The sequence below is a fragment of the Mesocricetus auratus genome, unplaced genomic scaffold (assembly GCF_017639785.1).
Source record: "Mesocricetus auratus isolate SY011 unplaced genomic scaffold, BCM_Maur_2.0 Super-Scaffold_100014, whole genome shotgun sequence".
Classification (NCBI taxonomy): Eukaryota; Metazoa; Chordata; class Mammalia; order Rodentia; family Cricetidae; genus Mesocricetus; species Mesocricetus auratus.
The window spans coordinates 31,788,616-31,815,901 of NW_024429197.1; the positions used below are offsets into that span (position 1 = coordinate 31,788,616).

A 27,286-nucleotide genomic window follows, 5' to 3' on the forward strand; every position below is an offset into this window, starting at 1 on the left:
TCAAACACCACTGCATTTTATTTCCAGGCTGGACGTTCAGGGCCTCACACACACTAGGCAAGGTTCTATCATGTGACTGACACCCCAGACCAACACTTAATTCTCGTTAAACAGGTGACAAGGCTTCAGGGCAACGACAGTTCCCCTGCTGACACCGCCCATCCTGCTTTCTGGCGGTGGATGTTATGTTCAGAAGAGCCACGCACACCAAACGTGAAAGAACTAAAAAAAGAAAACAACAAAGACAGGTTTAAGAGAAATACCCCCGGAGCTAAGCAGCAGAGAGGATCTTCACCTCAGTATCAGGCCCACCCCACAGATCCTGAACTTAGGCCCTGAATTCTGCACTTGGTACGGAGATGGCTGCCAGAAGGGTATGGCAGTGCCTAAGCCTTTCCTCTCCTTCCCACCTGAACCCCAAGCTCTGCTCACCCCCTCCCGCCCACTTCTGTGTGGCAACACAGTATTGAGGAGCCATGAACCAGATATGGGGGGGGACCTAGAAGATCTGAGACTGAGGCCAGGGAGATGGCCCAGTGGACTGTGCTGACCCAGTTAGCATCCTGGGTCCTCCAATCTTCCTCAAAGACAGGGAAAAATGAAGAGAATGGGAAAAGCAAGAGTCAAGGACTGGAAAGAGATTTTGTGGGCAGGGCACTGCTGACATGTCTGGCATGGAAAGGACAGGGTACAGCGTGGGTAACGGGGTGAAGCCACGCAGGCTGGAGGGCATGTCAAAGGGGGCTCACGGAGGGTGAACCTAAGGGGGTTAGAGGTGGAGGGTGAATAAGATCAAATGTATAAAATTCCCCAAAATTAGTTAAAATAGTATACTTTAATTTATTTTCAAGAGATAGTCTAACTATGTAGCTCTGGCTGGCCTTTGAACTCACAGAGATCTGCCTGTATAAACCCCCCACCAACTGCTTAGATTAAAAGCACACCCAACTATTTTTTTAATAGTCAGGGGTGGGGGGCTGGGGGAGCTTATATACAAAGTCAAAACTGATTTCATAACAAAAGAACTAATATACAGAATCCTGGGAAATGGTTTGTACCTTTAACTTATGAAATATGCACTCATGGGCCAGCAAGATGGCTCAGAGGATAAAGGAACTTATTGCCTTTATCAGTTCAAGTCCCAGAATCCACATGGTAGAAGGAGAGAAACCGCTCCCTCGGGATGTATTCTGGCCTCCCACACATGCGCCATGACACACACACACACACACATACACACACACACACGAATACATACACACACACATGAATATACAAATACACACACACATACATACACATATACATAACACACATACACACACATACATACACATATACATAACACACATACATACACACATACATACACATACATACACACATACATGAATACATACACATATACATACACATACATGAATACATACACATGTACACACACGAATACATACACACATGAGTATACAAATACACACATACACACATACATACATACATATATACATAACACACATACATACACATACATGAATACATACACACATACACACATGTTCAGAAAGAAAAAGAACTAAGTGCTCATGCCATGAGCAAGGGAAAGGACAGCAGCTCATAAGCCCACATGGCCAATCGGGAGGATTTTAGTTCTAAGGCCTCACCGGAAACCCTCTATTCATCTATTATTAAAGCCCTGGTCACACTGCAGTGTGACTGACTCCTCTCCTCTGAACACACATACTTGTCACTGCCTGTGGGAAGGTGCCTTAGCCTGAAGGTGGTCTTTCATATAATCCCACAAGCCAAAGCAGACCTTCCCAGGTAGCTTCTGGACTTTCCCAGAGGCTCGACATGGAGAAACAGCATGGACACTCAGGTAACAAGCCAGGGACAAGAAAGGACGGCTGCAGTGACTTACTCAGGGACAGCTGCCCTGCTTACCAGTAATTAGGGCTCCCCTAAGATGCCTGAGCTCCCGGGAGAGAAGAGGTTAATGTTCTCACAAGAACCCACTCCGGGCTAAGCTGTCCTCATGCACAGATTTATGCAGGGAAGGTTATTGTTGAGATTTGAAGCCATTTTTCTTCAGTGAAGGCTAGAAGCCCAGAGCTTACAGTAGAAGGCATAGCCAGCTCGTAAATCCTCAGCGCCTGGGCCCCTGAACAGCCCCTCTTATTGGTAAAGCGATGGATGCTCTGCCAGGAAGGCTGCAAAGGAGCTGTTCATCACTATCTCATTTGGAGGCCTGACAGAAATGGAGCTGCCCCAGCTCACAGATCCGTGCAGTCCCGAGGTGCCCACTCTGTGTAGACCAGGCTGGGAAATCACTTCCTGGACCCAGCACCAAGTCTCCGGAGGGTTACAGTGCCAGGGCTAGTGTGTCTGGCTCCTTTGTTGTAAAGTGTAGAAAGAGTCCAAGTCCCCCCTGAGGAGATATCAGTCAACAGAGCCCTCATGTGCTTGATGTCAGATCATCTAGGCCAAGGACACAAGCAATGACTGTGTTCTCAGAGACATGTGCCTCTGGGTACCACTGTGTCCCACTGAACAGCCTAGACTGCCCCCTTTCCAAGCCATGGGGTGTGGACTCCTCCAGAAGTGTGTGACTAGTTGCTTGTACTCACCTTCAAAACACAGTCCAAATGAGACCTTCCTGGGAAGCCTGAGTCATTTCCCTCCCGTGCCCTACAGCGCTCAGCTGACAACCCGCCGCAGTAACTACTCTCTCACACCATGTCGTGTGACCTGTTATGCTGGATCAACCCATCAGACTGAGGATCCTGGAGGCAGAGATCAGACCTGGCTTTCTGGTCCCATAGAACCGCCTCGGTGGGTGTATGAGCAGCAGTGAAGGCCTGAGCTCAGTGCATAAACCATCATATCCATATGCCTCCATCCTGCAAAGGCTGGCTCACCCTCCTGACATGCACTGGTCGCCTGTGCTGTTCAAGCCAGCCAGGTCCCAGGCCAAACACAACAGAGGCTAAGTCAACAAAGATTCTGTTTCTGTCCTACCTCAACTTTGGCCTAAGGAAGGCACCTACCCTGCCAAGGTCTTTTTCATCAACATTAGAAGAGTCCATTTGCAGGACTATCTGAATGAGTAATAATTAAGTCATGACGCAAACAAGTCTCTGTGTATTCATGCTAAAGTAGGAGGCTCCACACCAACCCACTGAAGAGTGAAAAGAAAATACTAGAACTTCTATTTATATTTCCTCAAAAACTTTAGGTTTCAATAGTTATCATACGGACTAACAACAGTATATCCCAAAACTTAACGCATACACCACAGGTTTGCACTGGGTAAAGAATGGAAAACAGCCCCAATAATGGTTATTTCATGCCTTTGTATAACCCCTCCCATCCAGCTTCAGCATGGGCTAGACCTGCGGCTTGCTTCTAATCAACACAATGAAGCAAGGAAAAGACTCACTTCCAGGTCTGTGCTACGTAAGACCGCCACTTCTATCTTGCTAACAGACTCTTACTAACCCCTTGTCTAGACATTTCTGGCTTTGATGAAACACGTGATCATATGAAGAGACCCACGTGAAAAGGGAACTGAGGGTGGCCTCCAGCCAACAGCCTGTAAGGCTGCCACAAGGAACTAAACCCCACCAACAATTCAGGGAGTAAGAGTTCTTCCCCAAGTCTGGCTTCTGGGTGAGCCCCAGCCCAGTCCACGCATGGCCACGGCCTCGTAAGAGGACCTGAAAGTGAGGAAAAAGCTAAGTTGTGCCTAGTTTCCCCAACACACAGAAACTAGGAGGCAGCAAAGATAATTGACACAGATCTCAGACTTGCCATGAGCAAGACATGCAGTCAAGGCATTACAAACTACAGCTCTCTAGGCCAGACCAGAGGGCTCCACAAAAATTCTGAATGGCAGCAATGTGGCCCACAGGTTTCAGCTGTAGAAAGAACATCATCTCTAAAACTCGGGGAAGATGGGTGAACTCAGAAGCTGGCTTTCCAAGACCTGGGTTCAAGTCCCAGTTCTGCTCCTCAGCAGTGGATGACCACAATCAGCTCACACATACTCACCCCCCCCCCATCTATGCAATCATGGACAAGCCTGGTAAGAGATGCCGACGGGACAGCGCCCTGGAAAGTGGTCTGTAAAGCGGGCTGTGGTGGATGTGTGTCAGTTTGCCACCAAGCTCGGGTGTCTGTGAACTGGGAACTCTCTTGGCCTTAGCTTCATTCCCACAGGCGAGGATGGAAACCCAGCCTACTCTGGCCTTTGAATTTACACTGTATATCCTGGAAAAGAAAGTATCAGCTAGGGAGCTGTTCCCCAAGGCCACTGGAGGCGCCTTTAACCTTGTGAGCTAGAAGGGCCTACAACTGGAATTCCTCAATGAAGGAAGAAAATCCCCACACATTTTATGAAAAGGAAATAAAGTACCAAAGCAAAGTCAATGGAGACCACCAAATTTCAATAGAAATTACCAGCCATTGTCAGGAGGACAGTAGCTTTCACTTTACTACTGAGTGCTTAGTTGCCAGGAGCTTATAAAAACTGTCTCTAAGCTTCTCCACAATCTTTTCATATAGGCCGTGTCGTCCTTATTTTATAGTTAAGGTATCTAAGGCTCAAATGTACCTTGTAAATCTGAGGTAGGAGCAAGCTTTTGTTCTAATTCTATCTGACCGTTAGTCCACGGGCCGTTGTACATACCCTTTGCCCTGGGAGATGGCAGCAGCTCAGGCAGACAGGAAGTGAGGGATAGCCAGTCTTCACAGAACCGAGTAAAAGGTTCTTGGGCTACAGTGGAGTCAAGTGTGCTCACTCTACAAACATTTACTGAGCACTCACTGCATACCAGGCTATGTGGTGGACAAGGAGCCAGTTCTAACCAGGGGGTCACACTGCCACACAGAGGACAAATGAATGGCCAAGGTCTGAACACACTAGTGGACAGGCAGATGAACACACAAACAGCGCCCTGATCACAAGAGGAGAGTGTGAGTCGTATAATGGGTGACAGGATCACCAGGTAAGTGACATCTGTGGGAAGGGAAGAATGTTCTAGACAACAGAATTGCAAGTGTGGATGCATTCATTCCAGCAATAGCAATGACCAAATGTCCAGCATGGGAGCAGAGAAAACCCAGAACCTGTGAAGAGGCCCCCACGCTCCCATCAGCTCTGAGAGGCCGTGGGTGGCTGCCGGATGAAGTGTTCCTTTGCTTCTGTCTGTGAGCATCAGGGAAGCGAGGCCAAAGGGCGGTGGGGGCATCTAGGTGAGTCCAATCACAACAGATGGCACTAGGCCATGGCCAGTGCTGGAACTGGCACCACACAAAGAAGCTCCCCCTATCCTGAGTGGGTAGGAGGCACTTCACAGTGTTGGAAGGTGCCAGTCACCATGGGGCACGGCAGCAGGGCTGTGTGGGGCCGTGGGAGGCTGATGAACCTGGCCTTCTCTTTTGGATATCGTTCCTCTTGACTGGAGGTTTAAGTCCCTTCATAACCTAAGTATGTAAGTGCCACTGATAACACATTCGTCTCTGTTTCTCTAGGAGAGGAGTTAAAAAATAAACTGGGACACCCTCCATCTTGTCTTGTCATCTGGAATAAGGCAGGAAACTTTAAATGTCAATCCTCAGCCTTCCTTACCCCTTCACTAATGTGTGTTACTCCATAAAACTAAAATACAGGTGGAGACCCACATGCCTGGCAGGAGAAATTGCATCCTAATTAGTTATTGCTCTTCCCTACCAAAGCTCACCATGGAGTGTATGACAAAGTACTTGCAATGCATGTACAAGGCCCTGGGTTCAGGTTCAATCCTCACCCAGAGGCAATGGGGAGGGGGGCATACTAGGCATGATGACACACACCTTTAATACCAGCATTTGAAAAACCAGAGGCAGCAGGATGAGGATCAAGAGTTCAAGTTCAAGGTCATCCTTGGCTATGTGATGAATTGGAGGCTAGCCTGGGCTACATGGGAACTTGTCAACCCAAAAAGGGCTCAGCCTTGGTCCACTAAGGAGGCAGAAAGGGAGGCAAAGCCTAAGTCAGGAAGCTGGATCTTTTCCTTGCGCTCCGACCCACTCAGCTAACCATTCACGGAAGGATAACTTCAGGGCCCCGAACAAATGAAGCACAAAAATTCAGAAGCCTCTAGAGAACTCCAGGGGGTCATTCAAGGTTTCAGAGGCCAACCTGAGACATCACAGACAAATCGCTGGGACGGTTAAGAGATGGAGAAACCCTCCTGTGCCACTGGACGGCGCACAGGAAGTAGGGAAGGTGGGTGCAATGCAGGGCCTCTAGGCCTCTATTGCCGGGGATCTTAGAGCCCGTGCTTCCCAACCCTGTCGGGGAGACAGCACATGGACTTCAAAGTGGAATCTTCAGCCACAGAAACATACCCACATGAAGGTGTGCAGAGAGACACAGGGTCTAGCCTCCTGTCCTTAATGCTAACACAGAACTGATGCCCCTGCCCATTTGTCACCTACCACACAAGATGAAAGTGGCTTTCCCTGTTAGCTGGATCTGGCTGCTACAACCGTCTGGTTGGGAGTTGCTGTAGTTGTTGGGAGATGGTCCATCTCTGGGGCATCAAAGAAGTAAGCCTGCAGGAGAAGAGACACGTGAGGGAGCCAGGTGAGTATTCTACGAGCCATGTGAACAGTTCTTGCGGCCTCTCCCCTCCCCCACCACATGTGTCACCAAGCCAAACTGCAGCCACTCCCTCAACCTTGTAAAACTCACTGAGTGTGCTGTGTTGCATGCCTGAATCTTCCCGATGACCTTAGGGCTTGTTACAATGATCCCACCTGATGGGTGCAGAGACCGAGGCTCCCGGAGACTGCCCTCGGATCAGTACGGATGAGCAGCGGAGCCAGGACTCACAGATGTGCTCACCTGACTCCAAAGCTCACTTCCGCAACTACTGCGCCACACAGGGACAGTCCTGTCAGTGTTACCGCATCTCACAGGGACTGTCCTGTCAGCGTTACGCACCACACAGGGACAGTCCTGTCAGTGTTACCACATCTCACAGGGACTGTCCTGTCAGCGTTATGCACCACACAGGGACAGTCCTGTCAGCGTTACCACACCTCACAGGGACAGTCCTGTCAGCGTTACCATATCTCACAGGGACTGTCCTGTCAGCGTTACCGTATCTCACAGGGACTGTCCTGTCAGCGTTACCGCATCTCACAGGGACTGTCCTGTCAGCGTTACCGTATCTCACAGGGACTGTCCTGTCAGCGTTACCGCATCTCACAGGGACTGTCCTGTCAGCGTTACCGCATCTCACAGGGACTGTCCTGTCAGCGTTACCGCATCTCACAGGGACTGTCCTGTCAGCGTTACCGTATCTCACAGGGACAGTCCTGTCAGTGTTACCGTATCTCACAGGGACTGTCTTGTCAGCATTACTGTATCTCACAGGGACTGTCTTGTCAGTGTTACCACACCACACAGGGACTGTCCTGTCAGCGTTACCGTATCTCACAGGGACTGTCCTGTCAGCGTTACCGCATCTCACAGGGACTGTCCTGTCAGCGTTACCGCATCTCACAGGGACTGTCCTGTCAGCGTTACCGCACCACACAGGGACTGTCCTGTCAGTGTTACCGTATCTCACAGGGACAGTCCTGTCAGCGTTACCGCACCACACAGGGACTGCCCTGTCAGCGTTACCACACCTCACAGGGACAGTCCTGTCAGCATTACCACACCTCACAGGGACTGTCCTGTCAGTGTTACCATATCTCACAGGGACAGTCCTGTCAGCGTTACCGCATCTCACAGGGACTGTCCTGTCAGCGTTACCGTATCTCACAGGGACAGTCCTGTCAGCGTTACCACATCTCACAGGGACAGTCCTGTCAGAGTTACCACACCTCACAGGGACAGTCCTGTCAGCGTTACCACATCTCACAGGGACTGCCCTGTCAGCGTTACCGCATCTCACAGAGACAGTCCTGTCAGTGTTACCACATCTCACCTCATCAGGTTTGGCACGATAGTAAGAAGATGCTGATGAGCTGACTGTTGCTAAACCAGTTGGTTGACTCTCTGCAGAGACCTTGAAAAGAAAGTGCTGGGCACACTTCACTTCCTAGTGCTTGGAAATGAAGAGTGTGACAAGCACTTCTACTCACCATCTAGTTTAGCCGTCAGGAATCAGGAGGTGGTGGGAGAGAGAAGGCACTGAAGAGTCTTCCCTCCTGCTAACGCTAGCCCAGAAAAACACCCATCTTGTTAGCCATGAGCTTCCCTTCAAAGGGAAGTGAAACTGTTACAATACCAAGGACTACCAGAAAGGCGCTCAGGATGGCTCAGATACCAGGTGGCTCAGGAAGGTGCAAAGGAAGGAGCTAAGAACTATTTTCAGCAGCTCTGCCCTTACTAGCCAGAAGAGGGAGCCAACACAACATGCTCCAGCTTCCCAGACTGTTCCAACCCTGAAACTTAGTTTCTCTCAGCCTTATCCCTTGTCTAGCTTATCACATCCCCAGAGCAAACCTACTTTTTAAAGGCTTTCCTTGCAGTTGTTTTCTGGCAAAAAGGAAGGAAACTCCTCTATTTGGGGGACACAAGTGAGCCAGAGGCCAGAGTACCCTCTTATCCTGGGCTCCTCGGGGTCACTCCCAGGAGCGCTGAATGGGACAGCAAGTGAAGAGGAAACTTCAGGACTCAGCCTCAGAGCTGAGTGTCCAGGTACCTCATCTGCACTAGCCACTTGGAGTCAGCTATAGGGGTGAAAGCTGAAAGATCAGAGATGCAGAACAGCCATTCACTAGAGTTCTTACATCTACCAATGCTCAGACCAAAGGGGCAATCCTTCCTCAGACTGCAGCCTCAGACTGACTGCTGCTCAGACCGCTCTGAGCTCCTGTCTCCTCCTACCTTACATTCCTCTCTTGCCCAGCCATATCACTCCTATCTCCTCCTCCCTAGTGCTGGGATTAAAGGTGTGAGCTCTGTTTCTTTTTTAGACTGGATATTTTGTGTAGCCTAGGGTGGCCTTGAACTAACAGAGATCCATCTGCCTCTGTCTCCAGAGTGCTGGGATTAAAGGTGTGCGCCACCACTGCCTGGCCTCTATGGCTAACTAGTGTGGCTAGCTCTGCACTCTGATCTTCAGGCAAGCTTTATTTATTATAGCATCAACAAAACATCACCACAAGCCACTGACACTGTGCATCTAGACAAGCCTCCCTACCTCTTCAGCGGTGTGTGTAAAAAGATGGGTAAGACGGTCTCTCAAAGGAATTATCTTCTAGTCGCTACCCAGCCTCTGATCTGGCACAGGGTCTACGCTGGGCCCAGCCCATCTTGAGGCACTGTGAGTAGCAGGCACTGTTCTCTCTGAGGCTGGCAGTAACCACTCCAATGTAGGCTTGTCCGACTCTCGACAACCCCACTGAGGACCCCCACTCTGGGACCTCCCCTCATTGTCCCTGCCAGGTGTGTTCAGTGAAGACCTGGAAACCGTTCTCAAGTGCAGTCATCGGGGACCTCAGCAGGTGTGGGGCTGCCACACACATCATTGCACTGAGACGGAAACACCAATCCGGGCTTCCCAGGGGAGACTGAGAAAGCCAGGCTAGACTGCCTGGCTCAGCTGGTACCCTCAGCTCAAATGACGCCCTAGTCCACTCCTCCCACTCTGCATGATAATGATGTCTTCTGATTACACGAATGGACATATTCTTCTTTCTCTCCTTTTCTGTGTATGTGTGTCTATGTACATGTTCACCTGTGTGTGGAGTGTAGGTACATGTGTACATGTGTGTGCAGACCACAGCACACCCTCAAGTTTATTCCTCTGGCACTATCCTCCTCCTCCTTCAAAAACACACAAGGTCTCTCACTAGTTTAGAACTCAACAAGCAGGCTACGCTGACTGACGGTGTCCCACCCATCTCCATTTCCCCAGCTCTGGGGTCACGGGCACACACATGCCCAGCTCTTTTTATCCTGGAGACTGAACTTGAGTCCCTAGAAGCACTGTATCAACTGAACCACCCTCCCTGCAACCCTCTGTTCGTAAGTCAGGGTCTTGCTATAGACCTCTGGATGGCATGGAACTCACTATGAGGCCCGGACAGGCCACACACACACTTGTGGCAGTCTTCTTGCCTCAGTCTCCCAAGAACTAGGATGACAGTTGTGAGCCACCAGACCCAGCTCTCTTGTCACAATTTTCATGCTGCTTATCTCCTTCAATGGGACAGACAGTGCTACGGTGTGCATGATGAGCACCTTTATCTATGGAAAGAGAGAGGAAGCCAGAGTAGAGAAATGGTCGAAGCAGGGGTGGGCAAACTGGACTGGACCCCTGGCTTCCTCTATTCTGATCGGTCCTCCTCCAAAGAGAGTTCAGACACAGGGCCGGGGCTCAGCATCAGGTCATCAAGGGCTCCCTCTGTCCAGAACACAGTGGCTTCTGCACACGATGAGTCCTTCTCGTGGTGACACCTCTGCCCACAGTCCAACATCCCCGATTAGGAGACTCCTCAGAGCTGAATGGAATGTGTCTCCCTCCCTCCGCCTCTCCACCACTTCTCAGCCAAGTGGACGACGTGGAAGGTTCGGGTCACAGATGGCCCAGCGAGAGGCACCAGTGAAGGGCAAGGCCAGTGTCCAACAAGAGCCCCACTCAGTTTACCAACTGTGTGACCTTGGGTCACTCTTGGAGAGCATCAGGCCACAACCTGCAGCAGAGTGGCCCTGGAAACCTGCTGATGCCTTTGACCTGAAGAGCCCTTCACCGTAGAGGAGGGGACCCCTGCCACATGCCGACTCTCACTGAAGCCCAGAAGGAAAGGACAACTGAGATTGTGACAGCTAAGGCACCTCCCAGGTCAGAGCTCTTTACCTCATAACGATGCTCTCTTTTAGAAAACTGTTTTCCTTTTAAATCATCACAAGGGATATAATATGTTTGGAGATCAGAGGAGTCGGTTCTCTCCTTCCCTCATGTGGGTCCTGGGGCTTGAACTCAGGTCATGAAGCTTGGCAAGTACCTCTGCCCACTAAGCTGTCTCATCTCATTGGTTCTCTTCTAGAACATTCTTGAGCAGCAGGATGGGCAGGACAATTTTACCTTCAGTCCCATTACCTGGGAAGGGAGTGTCTTGGGCAGTAAAAGATCCTGCAGGTCTTGACAGGGATACCATAGGGTTTTTTTTTGTTTTGTTTTTTGGGGATTTTTTTTTTTTGCACAGGTGGGGTGAGGTCTCTAGCTTAGGCTGCCCTCCAGCTCGTTATGTAACTGAAAATGGTTCTGAAGTCCCACTCCTCCTGCCTCTACTTCCTAAGCGAGAGAATCACAGGTGTGAACCACAATACCCAGTTTATATGGTACAGGGAAACAAACCCAGGACTCTGCAGGCTAGCAAGCACTGTATCAACAGAGCTACACCCCCAAACACCCAAAATGGGTTATTTTCTAATGTAAATCGATTTTATTTGGTGTGTGCGTGTGTGTGCGCGTGCACACACGCTATGATCATGTAGAGAACAGGGTGAGCATCATGTATCTTCCATGGTTTAAGGAAGGATCCCTCATTGAACTGGAAGTTTGCCGTTCGGCAAGGCTGACTGGCCAGTGAGCCCCCAGGGTTCACCTGTCTCCAACCCCCAATGCTGGAGTCACAGGCACAGGTAGTCATGCCCAGCTTCTGTTTTCCCAGGGTCAGGATCTATGAAGCTCAGGCTGACCTGGAACTCACAGAGATCTGCTTGCCTCTGCTTCCCAAGAGCTAGGACTGAAGGTGCATGCCACCATGTCCACATGCCTACCTTTTTATGTGGGTGCTAGGAATTCAAATTCAGGTCCCCATGCTTGCAGAACAAGTGCGTTTACCCATTAGGCCACATCCCCATCCCTCCAAAACAGGTTCTTCTTTTTAGTATTTTACCTGCGCGCGCACGTGTGTGTGTGTGTGTGTGTGTGTGTGTGTGTGTGTGTGTGTGTGTGTGTGTGTGTGTGTGTACCACATGTGTGCCTGGTGCTCATGGGGGTCAAGAGAACATTGAATCCCCTGGAACTGGAGTTACAGGCAGTTGTGAGCTTCCATGTGGTTGATGGGAATTGAACTCAGGTCCTCTGCAAGAGCAGCCAGTGCTCTTAACTGCTGAGCCATCTCTCCAGCCCCCTGAGATGTGTTCTTAATAATGATAATGACACTTCCCTGCTCCACTGTTCAATGTGCCCTGCTCCTCTCTAGTCCTAAAAGCAGCCCTCCCTTCCTCCATTCCTTCCTTCCCTCTTCCTTCTTTCCTACCTTTCTCCCTTCCCCTTTCCTCCCCTCCCTCCCTCCTTCCTCCTCATCTCAACCTACCTGACCGTTAAAAACCCAAGGAGGAAGACAGTGTCTGCACGGGGCAGTAGACTGGACAGAGGGGTCCAGAGGGGCCCTGCAGCATCTCGAGAGCTTGGGCCTGTTGCCTTAGGATTCCCCCTCCCCCTGCTGCCAAAAACCCAGATCTACAGGCAGTCAGTGGACAAGTTCTATGTCACAGGCTTCCTGTGTATTGTCTTGCTTGATTCTCAGGCCAATCGATGGGGGAAGATGCCAGTCAGATCACAGATGAAGCATAGGAGATTGAGGAGCAGAGAGCCATGGCTCACACAGTCACCACACGACAGAGCTGGCCTTCTACTGGGCCTGTGGGCTTCAAAAGCACATGCTCTCCATAAAGGGACAACCAGGCACAGGGTCTCAAACAGACTTCAAACACTGTGTGCCCTCTGAACAATCCAGTTGTCTATATTTGACTCCAATCTTAAGCTTCCCACTCATGAAATATTTTTTCTTGATTCTAACCGCCAGGAAATTTTAAATGTCCAACATCTATCTAGCCATTCTAACCGCCAGGAAATTTTAAATGTCCAACATCTATCTAGCCATGGACAGGAAGCCAAAGAGACACCAGCCCTATAGAGAGACATATGGCTACTCATACCCCTCTGGCCAGACACTGAATCTTAACCACATCACAGAAACAAGGGAAGTCAGACGTCACAACCAAATCCTTACACCTCTGCCACCTTCCTTCCAGGGCAGCCTTGATATTTAGAGGTCACAGTGTCGGCTTTAAAAGAACCACTGCGTCTAACAGCTTGAGGATGTTGCAAAGTAAGTGTTGGCATTTGTGTATGATACGCACCCAGAGAGCTGGAGAGATGGCTCATTAGGTGAAGATGCTTGTGGGGAAGGCTGACGGCGTGGGCTTGAGAACCCACGTGATGGAGACAGAGAACTGACTCCAGTTGCCCTCTGACCTCCACACATGTTCTGTACGCACCTGCCTACACATGTACAGCCACAATAAACAAATGCTTAAAGCCACCCCAAGAGGGTACAATAATAACATACCAAGCAGCCCACAGACAGCAGCACGTGAAGCAACACGATCATCACAATGGTGGCCAAGGCCACACGCCGGTTATCCTCTCGAACAGCTGGCCAAAATGTCATTGCCAACACAGACCCCGAGATTCCCAGGGCAATCGTGACTAGGACCCAACGAACGGCTCTCTGAGGAATGATCCACAGTACCTGGAAACGGAGAGAGCATGAGGGAGAGTTTGGGGTGTCTGTTCCTTCCCAACATGTGTGTTCACATGTGTTCACAGAGCCCCTGAGCCGGGCAGCAGCTGGGCATGCACTGTCATGTGGCTTTGCAAAGCATGCTGTTAGCATGTAGATGGATGTCTTAACCCAGGGCTCCTGATACAGCCAAAGCCCTTGCCTTCCCAGCACCCATCCAGCCTGCACTTTAAATTCAAAAGGACCCTCCAGGGGCACAGAAGCAGCAGGCTGGGAATTCCAAGGCCCCACGGAGAACCTGGCTGACTTTTCCACCCCAAACAGCACCACTTAGTCTCCTTGGCATGGTACTCACTGCTGTGGGGATATAAATGAAGAGGGAGTAGCCGTAGACGCACACAATCTCCAGAAAAGAATAGGAAACGATGTTCATCACTTTGCTGTTTCTCCACACGAGGAAGCCCCAGAGAGCCAGAGGCACAAGCCAGGCATAGGCATAGATGATGGTAGCCGCTATGGACACTGCAGAGGACAGAACAGTCCTGTCTTCATCAAGCCTTTAGCAAGCACACTATCAGGGTGTTTCATGTGATTTGTTTTGGTTTTTTGAGACAGCGCTTCTCTGGTTGTCCTGGAACTCACTCTGGTCCAGGCTGGCCTTGAACTCAGGGAGCCACCTGCCTCTGCCTCCGGAGTATTGAGATTAAAGGTGTGGGCCATCACCACCCGGCTGCTTCACACCCTTCTTCTGTTCTGCATTTCCTGGGCCTGGCACAGCACCTGGCACACAGTAGGTGCTTTATAAATGTTTGCTAATCTCCTATGTGGTTTTGTAATCAACTTAGTGACTAAAAACTAGTAATCGAAACAATTGAAGTATGTAAATGAAATACTACTTCAGAGAGTCATCCTAAAAGTGTCTAAGTACACTGAACTTTTGGGTCAAATAAAATCCAACTATTCCCCCTGGAAGGACACGCTTTCCTCCCTAGCCAAACAAGAGCTGACACTGATTTCTCTAGCAAACATATTAAAATGCCCTGGGTACAGATTAAGCAGCTCTGCATGCCATCTAGTGATCTGTCTCTAAATGATGGAGCTGCAGCTCAGCAGTGCCTGAGATAACCACCACGCTCGTTTCTTCCCCACATAAATAACTGCGCCAGCAGCAGACGTGCCCGTTAGCGGCTCCTGGGAACCATCACTGGACAGTCTCCTGGTCTCCTCTCCTCTCGGAAGAGCAGCTCTCCAGGACTGTCTCCCTGCTTCTGGAGTGACAATCCTAGAGCATGCTAAGCCAAGGCACTGACCCTTCCAATGTGAAAATCGGCAAACAATTCTATTAGCACCTCCTGCAAAAACAGGCCCCTCCTAGCAATTACAGTCAGACCCAGATTCAAGCGTGCCACTGTCCAGAACCTCTCAGGGCTCCACGGCAGTTTCCGCTCACGTTGGAATGCCGTTACTGAGGCACATGCAGCATTGCTGACACAATCTTTTCCTTGGGTGGGAAATGCTGGGGAAGGAAATTCTACCCTGGCTGTAGCTACTGCTTATTAAGCGCTGGCTGGATATCTGACACTGCACTCAGCATTATGAGAGGCGATGTGGTGTCTGAGGCAAAGCAGATTCCAGGCCATGAGTTCTAATCCTGGGCAAAGCAACTCTGGGTGGAAAATTACAAAACCCTCCTGCTTCAGTTTCCCTGTCTGCAAAATGGGAATAAGATTACCTTCTGAGGCTATTAGGAAAATAAAACAAGTAAACACAGGTAAGCGCTATTATGACCAGTGCTGGCCTGTGATACATACTCAATTAAGAGTTAGATACAAGGCTGGAGATGGCTAAGCAATTAATAACACTGGCTGCTCTTCCATAGGACCCAGGTTCCATTTCCAGCACACACATGGCAGCTCACAACCATTTATAACTCCAGTTCCAGGGAATCTGATTCCTTCTTCTGACCTCCTAGTGCAACAAGCAGGCAAGTGGTGTGCAGAAATACATGCAGGCAAAATGTCTGCTCACATAAACAAAATTTAAAAATGAGTAAATACGGCCGGGCATGGTGTTGCACACCTTTAATCCCAGCACTCGGGAGACAGAGGCAGGCGGATCTCTGTGAGTTCTAGACCAATCTGATCTACAGAGTGAGTTCCAGGACAGCCAGAGCTATGCAGAGAGACACCATCTCAAAACTAAATCTATAAAAATAAATAAATAAAAGAATTAGCTTTTTAGCCAGGTGTGGTGTCAGAGTTTGTAATCCCAATGCTTTGGCAGTAGAGGCAGGAAGATCCAGAGTTCAGGGCCACCCTCAGATGCACAGTGACCTGGAAGTCAACCCGGGCCATATGAAGATCTGTCTCAAAAGACCAAGGACTGGGAATGAAGCTGGGTGGCAAATACGCTCAAGACCCCAGGTTTCATTCCCAGAATCACACCACACACGAAAGATTATACTCTTATTAATGATACAAGCACATGACTGTAATCCCAACGCTTGGGACCAAGGCTAAGGCAACACAATCACAACGTTATGGTCTGAACTATATAGCAAATCATGTTAAAAATTAGAACTTCCACTCTATGTTATTAGCAAGAATATAGACATAGTATCTCCTATCATCTCTATTTTCCTTTTAGAGAAGAAAACAGGACCAGAATCAAGCATTTTGATCAAGGTGACACAAGTTGGCAGGAGCAGGACCTAACCTCAGATATGACCTGTACTTTAAAAAGGTTTTTTTTTAAATTACTATTAATATATACATGGTGTGTGTGTGTGTGTGTGTATGCACACGTGCGCATGAGGGCACCACACATGCTCACACCAGACAACTTTTTGGGAGTCAGTTCTCTCCTTCCACTGTGGTTTCTGGACTCAAAGCATCAGGGTGTATGGCAAGCACCTTCACCAACTGAGCCAACTGCAGGATTACAACTCACACTCTTCACATAAGCTGAGACAGTGTTCAGGAAAAGAACAGTGATTATCTTAGTGCTCTGATCAGATACCGGAGTGCCCAGCTTAAGGGGATAACAACAGACAAGGACCGTCTTGTACCCAGCTCCCTCCCCATGCAGGGAAGGCCACGCTGTCTTCTCTTCTCAGTCGGCAGCTCTGCACGGACTTGCAATGTGGAAGTTAAATCACTCACAGCAACATAGTCTTGCTCTGACAACCACTGAGCTACTTGAAGGCAATGCCGATGCCTCTCAGGGAACATGGTCCAAGTTTACAATCAATGAAGAGTTTTAATAAGCAAGACTGAATCTATGTCTGACTCAATGCTTAAAGGGACAGAAGAGAAGAAAGAGGGACATAGAAGGTAAAAAGGGAGCCAGGCAGTGGTAGTGCAGGCCTTTAATCCCAGCACTTGGGAGGCAGAGGCAGGCAGATTTCTCTCCCTCCTTCCCTCCCTCCCTCCCTCCTTCCTTCCCCACTCTCTTCTTTCACTCCCCCCCCACACACAAATCAAAGAAGAGGAAGAGAAAGGAAGACATTTTAAATGTCCTTTACGAGCTGGGGTCACATTCTATGTGGTTCTCTCCAAGTCTTGACCACTTGTCATTAGCAAAACTGCCAACATAACAGGCACTGTTTGGCATAGTTACTGGTTTCCCACGATCCCTAGGTGCTTTATAATTAGTGGCTACAGGCATCTCAGCTAGCTGAGCCATCAGAACTTAAGAACAATGCCTCTGCTGTTTCTAGTGCCTGGATAATGCAAATGCTGCTACAGTCAAGACTTCATGCACACTGCTTTAGTCATTTGTATATTTTTAGAATAAACTCCAACCACTCACTATTCAGTCTGACAGCTTCCCTAAAATTCATATCGATTTACAAGACTGTGAGTATATGTGTGTCACTGAATAGTATACATTCAGGACGGAAGGTTGGATGCAATAGAATTCTACCATGGTGGGAAGGAGGACTGTGGGTTACATAGATATGACACGTAGGTCTCTGAGGTAGGAGCTGTATTTGAGAGCGGGGGTGCAGTGCTTAGAGACTGGGCAATGTGCTCAGAGGGTAAAAGCTCACAGTTGTAGACAGTGCACATTCTAAACGAGTCTCACTATTCACCTACCTTTTTGGAACTCGGGCACATAATGGTACGTCTTCTCTCCCAGATGGATTAAGAAGTTGGAAAGGTTCCCACTAATTGCTATGGCAAAGACCAAGGTGGCACATATCCAAAAGGGGCCTGCAGAGCAACAAGAAGACGCAGAAAGAGGAAATGAGGGACTCGCTGCTGGACTCTTTCAGAATCATTTCTCACCAGCCACTTCCTTGTCAGACAAGAGGAAAAGAATCGTGGATGTCATGAACATTCACTCTCAAAAGATGAAAACACAACTCAGTAATTAGGTGCCTTAAAAGCAAGGATAATCAGAATTCATGGTCAAAACACAGCTCACACTAGGTGAATGAAGATACTGATGTATGGTTTTCCCTGAGTCAAGGATGTCAAACATGCACTCGCATTTTGTTAAACCTTCAGAACACAAGAAGCGAAAGTTACTTCCTGTACCCAAGTACCCAAGTTAAGATCAGAGGACACATGGCTGAATCAGCCAGGTCCTTCTGCATTATAAATGAAGGGAAGTACAAGGAGAAGACTTCAGGTAAAAGTCAGCTAGGGGGCTGGAGAAACGGCTCAGTGGTTAAGAGCACCGACTGTTCTTCCAGAGGACCCAGGTTCAATTCTCAGGACCCATACATTGGCTCTTAACTGCCCATGACTCCAGATCCAGGGGACTCAGATGTGCATGTGCACGTGATTGTGTCTTTCTGAGACACACAGTGACAGAGAGAGATGGAGAGACAGTTTTTTCTCCTTTCCTTTTTTGGGGGGACAACTTACATTTTTAAAGTTTTACACATGTTTATAATGTACAGTGACCACTCTCACACCCCACCCTCTTCCTTACAACAGCTGTCTACCCCCACCCCCATTCCCTACAAATTCTTCTCCTCCCATTTGTGCCTTTTTGTTTTGTTTTACACCAAGTTTAGACGTTTAACCAGGGCCATCCACGTGACCATGAGTTTGGAGCTGTCTTCTTTCCCTTTCTAATGAAAAGGTAATCGACCCATCAGCTGGACATAGTCACACATGTCTGTAATCAATTCCAGCACTCAGGAGGCAGAAGCAGGAGGATCACTGCAAGCTTGAGGACAACCTGGTCTACACAGTTCCAAGTCAGAAAGACAGCCCACAAGACTCTACTACACACACACACACACACACACACACACACACACACACACACACACACTTCCAGGTTGAAAAGAGAATTCAGGAAAAAAAGCAAGCAAACTTCCCTGTTCCTTATCCCAGTTCTATACTTGGCTCCTGAGAGCACCCCACCATTCCCAGTGAATCCTGCCTGAAGCAGTCAACACATATGCGCATGGGTGTGTATATGTGTGTGCATGCATGTGCATGTATGTGCATAGTCCAATCAGATGGCAAGACACACATGTGGCTGGACACCTTTCTATTTTACCATCATCTCCCTGGGAGATTCTCCCGCACCTCCTCCTCATAAGAACAGCAAATTCTTTCATCATGTGCTTGGCTTCTTTTTTTGTTCTATTTGGTTTTGGTTTTTTTGAGACAGGGTTTCTCTGCATAGCCCTGGTTGTCCTGGAACTCACTCTATAGACCAGGCTGGCCTTGAACTCACTGAAACCCACTTGCCTCTGCCTCCAAGTGTTGAGATTAAAGGTATGCACCATCACCACCCAGAGATGCTTGAATTCTTAACACCCACCTTATCCCCCTCTACCCAGAAAAAGTATTAAGGGGCCTGGGGAGACAGTGTAGCAGTAAAAGCATTTGTTGCACTTGCAAAGGACCTGGGCTCAGTTTCTAGTACCTACATAGTGGTTCATAACCATCTATAACTCATGTTCTGGGGGATCCAACATGCTTTTCTGACCTCTGCAGTCACCAGGTACATATGTGGTGCACATACACAGGGACAGGCAAAATACTCATATACACAAAAATAAAACAAATAAATCTTTTAAAAATTTAATTGGGCATTGGTGGTGCATGTCTTTCATTGCAGTACTGGGGGTGGGCAGAGACAGGTGGATCTCTGTGAGCTCAAGGCCAGTCAGGTCTGCAGAGTGGGTTCCAGAACAGTCAGGTTATACAGAGAAATCCTGTCTTAAAAACCCATTTTTTTCTTTAAATTGCTATGGGTCTTAGAAGACGGTTCAGTCAGTAAGAAGCTTGCCATGTGAGACTGCCTATCTGCATTTGGCTCCCCAGGGGAACCCACGTGAAAACCACATACAGCACACTCTGGCGGGAGAAGGGGCAGGAAACAGAAACAGGCAAATTTCTGAAGCTCCCTGAACAATCTGACTAGCCAAATAGATGCACTTCAGATTCAATGAGAACCCCACCCCAAAAATGAAGGTATTCACCGGGCGTTGGTGGCGCACGCCTTTAATCCCAGCACTCGGGAGGCAGAGGCAGGCGGATCTCTGTGAGTTCGAGGCCGGGCTGGACCGACAGCCTCCGAAACAATACAGAGAAACCCTGTCTCGTAAAAACCAAAAAAAAAAAAAAAATGAAGGTATTCAAGGAAAACACCCAGTGTCACCCTCAGATCAGGCATACATGTGCATGTGCGCATGCATGCATACCTGTACACACGTACAACACATATAACACACACATACAAAAGTTAATTACTATGTAGAACAAATGATGATTATTAAATTTAAATTTAAATATTTCATTTCCAATTTGGCAATATCTTTGGAGCTAACTTCAGATACCTTGAAATATCATAAGTTAATAAAATCACTGAATTGGGAAGAATGGCACAGATGGATGAGGGCTTTTCAAAGGCAAGTACTGACTCCTGAAGGTAGGAAAGGGAACCTGGGCAGTCAGCGACCCCACAGAACCACCAACATCAGCTTTCACAAGTCACTCGTTCCCTCACTCGAGTGCAGGCTCTGTGCCACGGTCCAGGGCAAACCTCACAGTATTATTTAACTTCCTATACCACAAGAGACATAAGAATCAAAACAAAACCCACAAAACTCCACTGCCAAAAACTTTTGCTAGGGCTGGAGAGATGGCTCAGTGGTTAACAGCACGGGCTGCTCTTCCCAGAACCCACAACTGTTATAATTTTGGTTCCAGTGGATTTGATGTTCTGACCTCCACAGGCACCAGGCAGGTATGTGGTGGACAACATATATGCAGGCAAAACAGACGCAGATCCTGTGACAAGGAGTCCACTCTACCCGTGGAGGCCTTGCCTGCCATTCTTGGGCTGTCCTGGGCCCTAAGCTAAGAATACAGACACTTCCGGCCTAACAGGCCATTGACACCTGCTTACCGCTCTGCCTGTTTAACTCAAATGCACACTTACCTCAGACAGAAGCGAGAAATGTGTCCTAGCTCTAAACTGTCTTCCAAGGTATTTTTATTTGCTTCTCTCCTAGTTACAGGTTTTTAATGAACCCCCAGCTGCGTAAGAACAAAATCCAAATCCCGCAGGCTGATAGAAAAGACCCATGGTGATCAAGGCTCAGTAACCTTTCCAGCTACCTGCCTTAGGGACACACACTCACCCCAGCTTCTTCCAGGGTGCTTCATTCTGCCTTCTCTCTCCCCCTTTCCTTCTAAATCCCAACTCTTACATGGTGAAAGTGGGAGGAGGGTTGGAGAGACGGCTCAGAGGTTAAGAGCACTGGCTGCTCTTCCAGAGGTCCTGAGTTCAATTCCCAGGAACCACATGGTGACTCACAACCATCTATAATGAGATCTGGTGCCCTCTTCTGGCCTGCAGGCAGAACACTGTGTACTTAATAAATCTTAAAAAAAAAAATCTGGTTTATCTTTAAAAAAAATGTGGGATGAAACCTTAACTTGGGTTATATTATAATTAATGCCACTTTAAAAATTATTATATATTAACTTAAATGTATTTAGTATATTGATGAAATATTGATATTTAATGTATTATTATATAATTATTTTTTTACTGTGAAATATTTGTAACAGAATAAACAGCCAAGAATAATAAAACAAACAGGCGTACACACATTGCTTTAAAACTATCTTTTTAATAGAGCTGGGGAGATGGCTCAGTTGAGTATCTCATGTGAAAGTGTAAGGGTGTGAATTTCATCTCCTACCCTCACGTGAAAGGCCAGACACACCATGTGTACTTATAATCCAGTGCTGAGGAGGCGGGGCAGGAAGGCACTAAGACTGTGACCGGCTGGCAGTGTAACAAGATATCTGATTACACTGTGTAAAGATGTGATTGCTTTAATAAAAAGATGAATGGCCAACAACAAGGCAGGATATCCAGGCACAGAGGATGCTGGGAAGAAGAGGGATGGAGACATCATGAGATACAGAGTGAGCAGTATGGACGCTATGGAGATGAGGTAATAAAGCCACGTGGCAGCAATAGACTAATAGAAATACATCAATTTAAGTTACAAGAGCTGGTTAGAAACAAGCCTAAGCTGCCAGCCAAGCTTTCACAACTAATAAGAAGTTTCCATGTGGTTATTTGGGAGCTGGCAGGAGGGACAGAGAAAGACTAGGTACAAGCTGGTGCTGGGGAGAGAGAGGCAGGGGCACTGGGGAGAGAGGGGTAGGGGCACTGGGGAGAGAGGGGTAGGGGTACTGGGTCTGTGACCAGCCAGTCTACCCAGGTCAGCAAGCTCCAGTCTCGGTAAGCCTGCCTCAAACAACTAAGTGAAGAGAAATTGAGGCCGGCACCTAATACTGACCTCTGGTCTCACATATGGGAGCGTGCACAATTGCTAATGATACCATACCCTACAACAGCTTCCTCTTCATTTGTCATTATTCTGAGATCTATCCACGCTGATGCTTACAGACCTAAGAACTAGAGAGACCCTGACTGCCTCAAAGAATAAAGTGAAAAGCAACTCAGAAAGATGCCCAATATTGCCGGGCGTTGGTGGCGCACGCCTTTAATCCCAGCACTCGGGAGGCAGAGGCAGGTGGATCTCTGTGAGTTTGAGACCAGCCTGGTCTACAGAGCGAGTTCCAGGACAGCCTCCAAAGCAATACAGAGAAACCCCGTCTCAAAAAACCAAAAAAAAAAAAGAAAGACGCCCAATGTCAACTTTGAGTCTTCACACAAATGCCTGAGTGCCCCGCGCAAGGACACACACAAGGTCAAAGGACAGCTTTTGTGAGTTGGTCCTGTCCTTCCACCCCTGGGTTTTCAATATCAATATAAGAGCATCAGCTTTGCACAGCAGGTGCTTTTACCCGCGAGCCATCTTGCCAGCCTGGTCTTGATAGTTACTGTGACTGGATTTAGGCTAACCTAGAGAACACACCTCTGAGAGACGGTGAGGACATTTCTAGAAAAGACTAACTGAAGGAGCAGAGCTGCCCTCAGAATGGGCAGCCCAGCACAGGGAGTCCCAGGGAAGATCAGGGTGGCCTTCTTGCCTCATCTCCCCTCAAATACAAAAGACCACGGGCCCTTTCCTCAGGAGCCCTGGGCCAGCCTGTGTTTCCCTCAGACAGCAAGGGAGTCGGGTTACACTCACTCCCTGGTCCACTCCTGTGTTAGACTGACCATGGAGAGCCAGTGGCCCCCACCACACACACGCACCCTGGCAGCTGAGAGGGAACTCACTACATCAGTGACAAAGCGTAAGCGAACTGGATTAAGACGCCGTGACCAAGGCGATCCACGGAAGGTTCATTCGGGCTCACGTCCATTGCCATCACAGAGGCGAGGTGTGGCAGCCAGCAAGCAGAACAGCTGAGAGCCGCACGTTGCACTAAAAGCAGCAAGCAGAAAGAGGGAACTGGAAAGCCCAAGTGGCTTTGAAACCTCGGACAGAAGCGAGAAACGTGTCCTAGCTCTAAACTGTCTTCCGAGGCATTTTTAAGGCCTGTTCCCGGTGACATACATCCTCCCACAAGGCTACACCTCCTAAACCCATCCAAACAGTGCCACAAACCAGGGACCAAGTGCTCAAACGCTTGAGACAATGGAGTAGTCAAACCCTACTCCACGTCCCCCCTACACCTCCAAACCCTCCACGGAGGAAAACCAGCTGCACTCGGGGGAAAGCTTCATCTGCCTCAAGCCCACACCAGAGTCCCCTGAAGCCTTCAAAGGGTGACTAATAATTGCAGCTGCAGCACTCCTGTGACATGAAATTCCATTCCCCACCAAATTCTTTTCGGATTGTTACCAAATCTCAGAGGGTCAAATAAAAACATTGTACACCCTACTGACAGTGCAATTCTGACCTTCCAGGGACCCCCACATTTACTGGAGCGTAAGAGGACATGGTAGAGAAGCAGGGCACTGTACATACCATAGAGATCTGGGTTGCTGCGGACATACAGCCTCACGAAGTTCTTCCCGGGAACCGGCAGCAGAGACCCTTTTATTCTGTCAAAGACCTGCACGGTAACACAGCAGTAATTCTGTGAAGGTTAACTTTCCTTAGGATTCAATCCAGTCAACTACTATCTGAGCTTTCACAACAGTGTTTTACGTGCAGCAAGTCTTTGTGCTTCAGGAAGACCCCAGTCAATACAGTGGCTGTCACATGATGGCTGCTCCATCTCAGAAGAGACAAGTCCCCACTATGGACAATAAAGGGTGAAGCCGGCTCACAAACCTGGTGAGTGTCCACATCAAAGAATGTCTGATAGTATTCAAATGTCCAGAAGGGAGAGCTTTTCTTCTGGCCAGCAAGTAACTGTCAGAGGGAAAATGAAACATGGTCAACTCCAAGCAGACTTCCTAATTTCTCCATCTTTTTCTTTTACTTATTTACATATATGTTTATAGATTTCATATGTATGCATATATATTTCATACATAAGTATATATATGTATTTCGTCTGCGTGTATGTTTGTACACCAGAAGAGGACACCAGATCCCATGTGACTTAGGGTTTCTATTGCTGTGAAGAGACACCATAACCATGGCAACTCTTATAAAGGAAAGCATTTAACTGGAACTGGCTTACAGTTCAGATTTAGTCCATTGTTATCATGGGGGGACATGCAGGCAGACATGATGCTGGAGAAGGAGCTGAGAGTTCTACATCTTGATCCACAGGCAACAGGAAGTGAATTGTCTTACTGGGTGTGGCTTGAGCATATATAAGACTTCAAAGCCCACCTCCACAGTGACACACTTCCCCCAACAAGACCACACATACTCTACTCTCTTTGGAGATCTAAAAGGGCCTGATAAGAAAGCTTAAGATGAGCATGGTGTCACATGCTTTTAATCCCAGCACTTGGTAGGCAGAGGCAGGAAAGTCTCTAAATTCAAGGCCAGCCTGGTCTACAGAGGTAGTTCCAGGGACAGCCAGGGCTGTTACACAAAGAAGCCCGGTCTCAAAAAACAAAGAAAAAAAAGAAAGCTTAAGACAGTTGGCAAAGTTCTTTGCCTATTTAAAAAGGAAGTCTGATTTGCATTCACTGCTTTAATAAAATAAGTGCTTTGCTATTAAATATCCTTGGGCCTCAGGAAGAAGGCAGTCTGTGGTCACTGTTGATGTTTCCTGACTTTCTCAGAAGTCTAAAGTTATACATTGACTTTCTTTTTTGTTGTTGTTGTTGTTTGTTTGTTTTTTAGGGCATGGGGTAATGCAGTTAATATATATGGACCTAACATTCTGCCAAGACAGAATCTAAATTTTACTTCAAAGGCAAAAGTTGAAGCCAGGTGTTGTAGCTCATGACTGTAATCCCAGCACTCAGGAGGCAGAGGCACAAGGATGGCTGTGAGTTCCAGGTGGGCCTCAGAACAAAACAAAACAAAAAACAAAAGTAAGCGCAAGCCAAGTTTGGAGGCACTCAGGAGGTGAAAGTGGTGACACCAACTAATACTGCCTTCTTTGTATACCTCAGTGTACGAACCTTCTAAATGCAGCACTTAGAAGTGCATATTACCTTGCAGGTGTCCTCAAAACCCGAACTGTTAGCAGTGGTAGCTCAGGCTCATGTCTGCATGCTCTTAATTAAAATTGTATAATGACTATTATCCTCAAGCAAAAATCATTATTCCCGCCCAAACACTTGACACTCCAGGAAGGAAGTGGCATTCTGATAATTGAAAGAATTGGACATCAGTCACTTAGGAAGTCCGTCTGTAAATGAGAATAAAGTGTAGCAGCTTTTCTCTTTCCTTTTGGTTTCAGTTTCTTCTTTTTGTTTTTGTTTGCTTGTTTTTTATTTTGGTTTTTCTTTGGAGGGGAGGTTTTGAGTCAGGATATCTCTGTATTGTTTTGGAGGCTGTCTTGGAACTCGCTCTGTAAACCAGGCTGGACTCAAAGATCCACCTGCCTCTGCTTCCCAAATGCTGGGATTAAAGGTGTGCGCCACCACAGCCCGACCTTGTTTTGTTTTTTTGAGTAACTTCTTAATAAATTATGGGGCCAGGCATGGTAGCATGTGCCTGTAATTCTAAAACACAGAAAGTAGAAGCAGGAGGATCAGAAGTCTGAGGCCAACTTCAGTACACAATGGGTTCAAAGCCAGTCTGAGCAATACGAGATACTGTCTCAAAACAAGTTTGTTGTATTTATTAATTTCTTTTGTGCAAGAAGGGTGCGTGAGGTCGGAGGACAACTTTGTGGAGTTGCTTCTCTCTTTTCCTTCCAGCTCTACGCGGGTTTGGGAGATCATTCTTAGATTTCCTGGTCTGTGCAGGAGGACCTTACCCATGGAGCCATCCTGGTAGTCCTGGAGCAAAAATATGTATTTTTAAAAAATCAATGGCAGCATTAATCCCAGCACTGGGGAGGTAGAGGCAGGCAAATCTCTGTGAGTTCAAAGCCAGTGTGGTCTACAGAATGAGTTCTAGGACAGCCAAGGAAACACAGAGAATCCCTGTCTCAAAAAACCCAAAATAATAATAATCACGATGATGATGATGATGATAATGATGATGATGATGATGGTGGTGATGAGTGTCTAAGTAATTAACGGATGACAATGTTAACACTTTAAGATTCCTCTCAGGGGCCGAGCGGTGGTGGCACATGCCTTTAATCCCAGCAATCAGGAGGCAGAGGCAGGCGGATCTCTGTGAGTTCGAGGCTGGGCTGGACCAACAGCCTCCAAAACAAAACAGAGAAACCCTGTCTCATAAAACCAAAAAAAAAAAAAAAGATTCCTCTCAGGGACCTGAATTGGCTGGACTATGTTTCCACTTCTGACCCTGCTCTATGTTATGATGGCTCCAGGTGAACAAAATAAAGTCCAATTAAAATTCTGTCCAGCTGGGTACAGAGACACATGCATATTCTACCATCACTCTGGAGGGTCACAGCAAATTCAAAGCTAACCTGGTCTTCACAGTGAGTTCCAACTAATCAGGGCCACATAGCAAGGCCCCGTCTCAAAAACCAAACCAAACCAGACAAATTCTATCCAAAAGGATACATTTCTGCGCCAAAGATTTAACAGTATTGCCGGGCGTTGGTGGCGCACGCCTTTAATTCCAGCACTCGGGAGGCAGAGGCAGACGGGATTTCTGTGAGTTCGAGGCCAGCCTGGTCTACAAGAGCTAGTTCCAGGACAGCCTCCAAAGCCACAGAGAAACCCTGTCTCGAAAAACCAAAAAAAAAAAAAAAAAAGATTTAAAGGTCTTAAAGGGAGCAGCCATCTGTTTTCTCTTTATACCTCAAGGTGTCTCCCATATCTATAGAAATTACAAAAATTAAGA

General features: G+C 47.9%; 1 protein-coding gene across 5 annotated transcripts in view; it reads right to left on the reverse strand.

Annotated features, from left to right (window-relative positions):
- The window catches only part of Yipf1 (Yip1 domain family member 1), a 35,215-nt gene continuing 7,929 nt past the window's right edge, over positions 1–27,286 (reverse strand). For all 5 annotated transcript variants that reach the window (XM_013114998.2, XM_040757023.1, XM_013114997.3 and 2 more), the window contains 7 exons: positions 24,221–24,301; positions 23,912–23,999; positions 17,637–17,753; positions 13,895–14,061; positions 13,366–13,548; positions 6,478–6,594; positions 1–222 (listed from right to left, as the gene is read on the reverse strand). In XM_013114998.2, coding sequence (XP_012970452.1) covers positions 6,505–6,594; positions 13,366–13,548; positions 13,895–14,061; positions 17,637–17,753; positions 23,912–23,999; positions 24,221–24,301 — 726 coding nt within the window. In that variant the 3' untranslated portion in view covers positions 1–222; positions 6,478–6,504. The remainder of the gene's footprint in view (positions 223–6,477; positions 6,595–13,365; positions 13,549–13,894; positions 14,062–17,636; positions 17,754–23,911; positions 24,000–24,220; positions 24,302–27,286) is intronic.